The sequence below is a fragment of the Corylus avellana genome, chromosome 4 (assembly GCF_965113065.1).
Source record: "Corylus avellana chromosome 4, dhCorAvel1.hap1.2, whole genome shotgun sequence".
In the NCBI taxonomy this organism is placed as follows: Eukaryota; Viridiplantae; Streptophyta; class Magnoliopsida; order Fagales; family Betulaceae; genus Corylus; species Corylus avellana.
Genome location: NC_142493.1, coordinates 27,749,922 through 27,758,800, shown reverse-complemented (window position 1 = coordinate 27,758,800; position 8,879 = coordinate 27,749,922). Strand labels below are relative to the sequence as shown.

The following is an 8,879-nucleotide window of genomic DNA, read 5'->3' as shown; positions in this document are numbered from 1 at the left end:
TGAAAATGGAACCTAAGTGAATGTAAATGCCAATGAGATCAAAATCTTCAGCAGCCTAGCTAGTTGTGTAAGCAAGAGAAGGGAAAGAAAGGAAAGAAAAAACCAAACAGACTAGTAGATGGATATTTACGTAATTGTGAGCTTGAAATTCATTAAAGTTAGTGATTGGTTTTGTGCAAACTATTTGGAATAGATCTGACTTGTACAATTTGTTTAGAACATGAGCAATGTTGATGGAGTTGATCTTGTCTCCATTCGTATTGATGAAAAGCTTGCTGGTTGTACTCCAAATGATCCGGAGTGTTGTATATTTAAAGTGCATACCCAGTTACGCAAGGTAAATGAGAAAGCATACGAACCTCAACTGCTTGCCATTGGTCCTTACCACCACGGCAAGGACAACTTGAAGCAGATGGAAGATCACAAATTGTTGTATTTACAACAACTTCTTCAAAGGAGAAATGAAAAAAGTGTGGAAAGATACAGTAAGGCCATGAGAGAATTGGAAGGAAGAGCTCGAAGATACTATGCAGAACCCATTAGCCTAACCACCGATGAGTTTGTAGAAATGATGCTACTTGATGGGTGTTTCATCATTGAGCTGTTTCGCAAGTGGGCAGAGGAGGAGCTAAGAGATGAATGTGACCCAATCTTCCAATTGGATTTGATGCTCACTGCGTTATGGTGTGATGTACTGCTATTCGAAAACCAACTTCCATTATTTGTTCTCACTAAATTGTTCGAGATGACTCACGTTCCCAACCAGGATGACAACATTTTTTCTGATTTCATAATCCTTTCCAGAAATTTAATATTACAAAGGGAAGACCAACCAGAATCAAGTCATGAATCGACCCAAATCTCTGGGCTTGATCGAATTGCTTCCGCACTTAGAAGTGGGCATCAAGTAGATGCCCAAAACATGGGGCATCTACTTGCTTTGGCACATAAATCTGTCACTACTCCACCACAAGTCGGAATCGGTACAGGTGGGAATGCTGAAGGGTGGAAGTCGATGCGTAGTGCCACAGAGCTTCAAGAGGCTGGAGTCGAATTCTGTAAGCTTGAAACGGATGGCTTGTTAGACATAAAGTTCAACAATGGGGTCATGGAAATTCCATTTTTGAAAATAGTTGATGAAACAGAATGTATGTTCCGAAATTTGGTTGCGTATGAGCAATATAGTCGAAATGAGAATCCTAAATACTTCACAGAATATATGAACTTCATGGATACTCTCATCAACTCTCCAAAGGATGTTGAATTGCTTCGTCGACGAGGAATTATTGACAATTGGTTGGGTGATGATGAAGCTGTCTCCACCATGTTTAATAAGATTGGTCACAATGTCCGTATAAGCAACTTATGTTATACTCAAATTCTCAAAGATGTGGACAAACATTGCAGCAGACCTTGGAATGTGCGGAGAGCAGAATTGAGGCGCAACTATTTCAACAGTCCTTGGGCATTGATTTCATTAATTGCAGCTGCCTTTTTGCTCCTGCTTGCTTTAACACAGGCCATATTTTCCATTCTTTCTTACATTGTTTCCAAAAAGTAACAAGTACATGTTATTTTGATCCCATAATTAGTTCATATTACATAATTTTGAAATAATGTTTTAGTAAATTCAATGACTTAAATCGCTCCTCAGGAAATCTTTCTGCTGAGCTAGAGTCATCTTTGTTGTATTCAAATGGTTATTGTCTTGGGAACTACCTTATTAGAGGTTGCTTATGGGTTTGAACTAATGTTCTACGCATCAATGGAATTGTTGGCTTATTTTCGATTTCCAAATGAAACTCTCATTCATGAATCTGATAATTGCAATTTGTTCATAATTAGAGGGTCGCTAGATTTATTTATTTTTTTTTTTTTTTACACTTTTTTTTTTTTTTTTTGTGGCTTTCTATCATTTGGAACCATATATATGAACACAAACATGCTAGCTAGGAGCATGTTTCTTCTTTCTTCTTTTTTCTTTGGTGTGTGTTGAAGTTTTTAACAAGGATGTGTAAATTGGTATATATAAATTCATTAAATTCATCTTCTTCTTTTTTTTTAATAGTTAAATCTTAAATTATTATTTTAACAATAAATCAATAATATAGAAATTGTAAAGAACATACCAAAATTCATAATTCACTTTACCCTCAATCTTAGGCTACATAGAATGATAGAAATTGCATAAATTTATAGGGTAGAGAAATGATCAATTTCCTTCTTTAATTAAACCTCCACTCCCCCCCAAATGAGGAGTTTAATAGAAATCACTTCTCGTATTGACCAATAAAATAAAAGGAGTGAGAAAGACAAATTCAAGAATCGATGAAACCGGCCTCGCCCTTTTGGGCCCATTCCTCTATCAATATTTCCCTTGATTATTTTTTATAGCCTTGTTGGGAATTAACCTTAAATGAGATCTAACCTAACGCAAATACTCAAAAAAATCATATTTAAAGTAAGCAAATCAAACAGATTTGTTTGTTTCACTAGAATTGACCTTCATACACAAATCTCTCCCCATGTCCCTAAAACAAGAAACCAAAAGGGGAGAAAAAAAATGATAATGAAAGATAAAGTAGCAGGTACACATGAAATCCCATAAGTAGTAGTTCAGAGAAACAAGAAATGACTAAGCACCAGGCAGTGACAGCTAAATACATTGTTTCACCTATATGAATCTGGGCGCTTTGGCTTGCTTTGAACAACAGCCTCAATCTTCTCCATCACAGCAGGAGTCAGTAGAGGGATGAGATCAACAGCTTTCATGTTCTCTTGAATCTACATAGAGGAAAAGAGTTCTTTGATTGGCTATGAAAAGAGAGAACAAGATGGCATACATTATGAGTAATTAATGGCTGTGTTTGTTTTACTCTTCAAAAACTGTTTTTCTGTTTTCAAAAAGAAAACACACTTTTTAAAACAATTAACAAAGGATTTACTTCTTAAAACACAAAGATTTTGTTCAAAACGCTTATAACACCTTTTTATAGGTGTATTTTGAGAAAACATGTGCTTATCTTTTTAGGTTTGGAGGCTGACTTATTATTTTTTTTAAAAATAAATAGAAAGAGGTGGTAGCACAACCAACCCTAAAGGAGAAGGGTGGATGCGAAGGGCCACCACACAACCACTCAAACTAGATAAAGGTGGCTGCACTACTGCTTCAACAAGATAAAGGTGATCGCGCAACCACCCCTCTCCTCAGTGGAAGAATTAAAATCACAAAACCATTTTTAAAATGCATTCACAGGGAAATATGAAGCAAATACATGCCCCAACAGAGGAGCTGTGGCAACATGTGTCAGGCAAGAATGCAGCTTGGACACAAAGAAGCACAATGGTTAAATTCCATGTTACAAATTAAAAAAAAAAAAAAAAAAAATTATGTACTATCAGTCTCATAGATGATGGCATATTCTTGGCAGAAGTTTAGCCAACAAGAAATAGGCAGAAACTTATTCACGAAGTCAAATCAACATTCGCTTATGTGAGTAGAAAATAACATAAATGTACAGTAGCAACAATAGATAGTTTATTCGAGTCAACAATAAATGTTGATGAGCACATAGAATACCGAGCTCAATACAGAGAACAGAGCAATACAATCCCAAAAAAGGCTTACTTTGTAATTTTCCAAAGCAAACAGACTACCTGCCGGTATAACTTTCTTTTCAAATTAAATTAAATTAAACTGATAGGTTGATACCCATTTGTGAAATTTCATTCTTCTCTCAGAACAATTATAAATGGTGGTATAGTATAGCTTGGCCCACGAGACTCTTTTGGGTGATGGCTGCCCAACAGCCCAAGAGTATATAATAAAGATTTCATACCAAGGTCCATGGGCCTATGACCCATATTTCTTTATCTTTGGAGTTATCTTTTCTGTTTCAAGCAAACTGTACACAGATTCAGTCTCTTTAGGAAAAAAAAAAAAAAAAAAGAAAAAAGAAAAAGGACAGCTTGTTTATTTTGAGAGAGCTTTTGATTTTTCCTTTATAATTTCTGTCCAAATTTGTCTCGTGGGCTTTCATTTATTATTGATATGGGCTTCATTTGGGCAACTGGGAGGGTGCACAGTGTTGACTAGGCCGAGCAAATTAAGGGATTATTTGGGAGTGCGATTTCAATAAGTACGATTTTAAAAATTGCGTTTTTGAAATCGCTACTTTTTAAAATCGCGTAAGCATTTAGTAAAACATGTTAAGAAGTACTTTTTTTATCAATTGAGTGTTTGGATAACATTAGCATATAATTGCGGTTTTATAGCCAAATAGGTAAATATTGTGCCAAATATTGTTTTAAGAGAAATCGTGTTTTTTTGTTCAAATTGACACTTTTTCAAATAAGCACCCCCTAGTCAGCTTATAAAAATCGTGAATTTTTTCACGATTTTAAAATTTACGCTTTTAAAATGACAATCTTAAACACTCCAAAATTATGATTTAGTTTAAAAACGCAAATTATTTTTTTTAAAACGCACTCCCAAACGGACCCTAAGTCAACATTTCTTTGGCGACTTGGTGGCATAAGAATTTTCACTTGCTCTTGGTACTCAACATTTCTGTGGTCTATTCTTTGTGTTTTCCATTGAAGCTAAAGAAGCAAGCTGCAAAGGCGACCTACTGTACGTGAGTTTTCAAAGAGGTAAGTAAGTTCCATTAAGTTTCTTCTCTTTTCTTTCTTTGGGATTTCTCTCTTCTCTAACGCAGTAAAATATTTAGAAAGTTTTTCTGTGTTTTTTGACTGACCAAAGTAATTAAAGTAACCGATCATGGTTTATCTGAAAATGGTGATTTCTTTTATGTGGGTGTTTGATCTCTTGTGAGCAATAGAATTCCAAAACCTTGCACCAATGCATTCTTTTATAGATATAATTGCAATTGAAGAGTTGCATATATTGAATACATACAATCCTTGAAAGAGTAAGATCATTTATGACAGGTTTTCTGCAATATAGTGTTTCTTTCGGAATATAATGCTTGTTGATGGAGCTGATCATGTCTCCATTCGTATTCATGAAAAGCTTGTTGGGTTGACTCCAAATGTCCTAGAATGTTGTAGAAAATGGGAGAGGTGTGAATATTGTAGATGAGGAAGAGTACTGTAATTCGATACCCAGTGCCACTTTGCTTGTTTCCTTATTAATATTAATATAACAAAAATTTAATAACTTAATTTAAAAATAATGAGAAGAAATTTATATGCCACCGAAAATATTGAGTAATGATATTCTTCATATTCATTTATTACATTTATTTTACATCGACGGATGCAAAGTGTTTTAAGTGACAATTTTTTTTTATCAATGATTGAGATGAGAAGCTACTTAAAAAACAAGTCACGTCAGCTTAGTTAGAATAAGTGTGATAAATAAGTATGGAAATTAGCATTGTTCTAAAACTTGAGGATATTGATATAGGAGGTGGGAATATAATAAGGAGTAATAATACTCTTTAAACCGATTGACGAAATGTGTTTTAAGTAGCTTCTCATGTCAGCCACCTAAAACATGTCATGTCAATCGCTGTAACATGAATGTGATAAATATGTGTAAATAATAACATTACTTTAAAAAAAAAAAAAAAAATCAGAATAATATAATGTTTTAAAGCTTATTTTTGGAGCAGGCAGAATTGGATTATAATAACAACAAATTTGATTAAATAAATTAAGCTGATACGGTGATGCCCATTTGTGAAATGACATTGTTCTCTCAGAACAATTATAATTGGTGGTATTATGATAGCTTAATTGGCCCACGAGACTCTTTTGGGTCATGGCTGCCCAAGAGTATATAATAAAGATTTCATACCATGGTCCATGGGCCTATGACCCATATTTCTTTGTCTTTGTAATTATGTTTTTTGTTTGAAGCAAACTGTACACAGATTCAGACGCTTAAAATAAATAAAAAAATGGACAGCTTGTTTATTTTGAGAGAGAGTTTTTTATTTTTCCTTTATAGTTTCTGTCCAAATTTGTGTCGTGGGCTTCATTCATCATTGATATGGGCTTCATTTGGGCAACTGGGGATTGCACAGTGCTGACTAGGCCGAGCATATTGAGGCTGCGTCTAAGTCAACATTTCTTTGGCGACTTGTCGGCATAAGAATTTTCATGTGGTTTAGGACCTCTCCCTCAAGTCAACCACTTGCTCTTGGTGCTCATCATTTTTGTGGTCTATTCTTTGTGTTTTCCATTGAAGCTAAAGAAGCAATCTGCAGAGGGGACCTACAGTGATTTTTCAAAGAGCTAATAAGTAAGTTCCATTACGTCGCTTCTCTTTTCTTTCTTTTGGGATTTTTCTCTTCTCTAACCTGGTAAAATATTTAGAAAGTTTTCTGTTTTTTGACTTTCCAAAGCAAACTTTTTAAATTTAGATATAATAAATTGAGAGTATTGTAAATTTGATGAGTATGATTAGAAAAGTGTTGAAAGTTTAGGGCAATTAAATAAAGTTTTTCATTCTTTTAATCTAGTGTGTATAGACATGATACATCAAACAAATAGAGCTTGAAGAAGTATGTGTAGAATCTTCACTAATTTAATATGATTCTTTTACACTTGAATCCACTGACTATATTAATCTGTTCAATATGTTACCGTCAACTCCTGTTTATTACATTTTTTATCCTTTATAAAGTCTTAAGTTCTCATATTGAGGTTCCAAAAAAAAAAAAAAAAAGTTCTCATATTGAGTTTCACTCTCCATTTCCACTTAAAATCATGCATGATTAATATTCATACTGGTGCTGCATCGACCCTAGCACCCGCCATCCACTTCTAGAATTTTCTTTATTTTTTATTTTAATTTTCAACCTTGCTAAACAATAGAAACAGCTTGTTGTAATTGAAATAAGAAGTTTGAAGGAAATAGGATCATGTATATTCCTATCCCATCACCCCAGGAAAGTGAAAGTGAAATAAATATGTTGCTACAGGCTAACAGCCTACAACCCTATTACTAATTAGCTATAAAATAAAATAATAGTGGCTCTAAGATAATGCTTTGAAAATGGAACCTAAGTGAATGTAAATGCCAATGGGATCGAAATATTCAGCAGCCTAGCTAGTTGTGTAAGCAAGAGAAGGGAAAGAAAGGAAAGAAAAAACTAAACAGACTGTTAGGTGAAATTGGGCTTCAACACATTGATTTTATTAATTAGTAGATGGATATGTAATTGTCAGCTTGAAATTCATTAAAGTTAGTGATTGGTTTTGTGCAAAGTATTTGGAACAGATTTGTGACTTGTACAATTTGTTTAGAACATAAGCGCTGCTGATGGAGTTGATCTTCTCGCCCATCGTATTGATGGAAAGCTTGCTGGGTTGACTCCAAGGGATACGGAGTGTTGTATATTTAAAGTGAATAGCCGGTTACGCAAGGTAAATGAGAAAGCATACGAACCTGAACTGGTTGCCATCGGTCCTTACCACCGCGGCAAGGATGATTTGAAGCAGATGGAAGATAACAAATTGTTGTATTTACAACAACTTCTTCAAAGGAGAAATGAAAGAAGTGTGGAAAGATACATTAAGGCAATGAGAGAAATGGAAGGAAGAGCTCGAAGATGCTATGCAGAACCCATTAGCCTAACCAGGGATGAGTTTGTAGAAATGATGCTACTTGATGGGTGTTTCATCATTGAGCTGTTTCGCAAGTGGGAAAATGAGGAGCTAGGAGATGAATGTGACCCAATCTTCCAATTTGATTGGATGGCCGATAAAGTACTGTGTGATGTACTGCTATTCGAAAACCAACTTCCACTATTTCTTCTCACTAAATTGATGGAGATGACTCAGGTTGCCGACTTTATTTATAATTTCCAGCGCGCTTCCGAACGCTTGATATTAGTATGTGTACGACCTAGGTCAGAATTTCTTGTATTGCTCCAAAACAATCAGCATGTTTTTCGTGCTTCGGCACATAACGTTGGGAATCAAGTAGGTGACCAAAACATTTCGCATCTACTTGCTTTGGCATATAATTTTGTCACTCGACCTGTACAAAGCAGTACAAGTGGGAATGTTGAACAGTGGAATTCGATACCTAGTGCCACGGAGCTTCAAGAGGCTGGAGTCAAATTCAAGAAGCTAGAGGGAGTAAACTTGTTTGACATAAAGTTCAACAATGGGGTAATGAAAATCCCACTTTTGAGAATAGAAGATAAAACAGAATACATGATCCGAAATTTGATTGCATATGAGCAATACAGTCAAAATGATATTCCCAAATACTTCACAGAATATATAAAATTCATGGATTATCTCATCGACTCTCCAAAGGATGTTGAATTACTTCGTCGACGAGGAATTATTGACAATTGGTTGGGTAATGATGAAGCTGTCTCCACCATGTTTAACAAGCTTGGTGACTTTGTCGTCTTTCGCTTCAACTTGTGTTATGCTCAAATTGTCATAGATGTGAATAAGCATTAATTGCCGCAGACGTCGGAATGTGTGGATAGCAAAATTGAGGCACAACTACTTCAACAGTCCTTGGGCATTGATTTCGTTTGTTGCAGCTGCCTTTTTGCTCCTACTTGCTTTAACACAGACCATATTTACCGTTCTTTCTTACATTGTTCCCAAAAGTAACAAGTAGCTGATAATTTTGTTTCCTTAATTAGTTCATATAACATAATTTAGGAATAATGTTTTAGTAATTCATGACTTAAATGGCTCCTAGGGAATCTTTCTGCTGAGCTAGAGTCATCTTTGTTGTATTCGAATGGTTATTGTCTTGGGAACCACCTAATTAGAGGTTGCTTCTGGGTTTGTACTAAATACTGTTTTACACATCAATCGAACTCTTCGCTTATTTTCGATTTCCAAATCAAACTCTCTCTCATTCATGAATTGATATTGCA

At 35.0% G+C, this 8,879-nt stretch overlaps 1 protein-coding gene and 1 pseudogene across 1 annotated transcript; both read left to right on the top strand.

The window, feature by feature from the left end:
* The first annotated feature begins 220 nt into the window (after positions 1-220).
* Positions 221-1,810, top strand: LOC148586563 (UPF0481 protein At3g47200-like). The gene has a single exon (XM_088515279.1). The coding sequence runs from the start codon at positions 221-223 to the stop codon at positions 1,559-1,561; it is 1,341 nt and encodes a 446-aa protein (XP_088371405.1). The 3' UTR covers positions 1,562-1,810.
* Positions 1,811-5,073: 3,263 nt separating this feature from the next.
* On the top strand, positions 5,074-8,759 carry LOC148586562 (UPF0481 protein At3g47200-like; annotated as a pseudogene).
* The last annotated feature ends 120 nt before the right edge of the window (positions 8,760-8,879 follow it).

Coding starts and splice junctions, on each gene's coding strand:
- LOC148586563 (XM_088515279.1), top strand. CDS start 221: ATGAGCAATGTTGATGGAGTTGATCTTGTCTCCATTCGTATTGATGAA.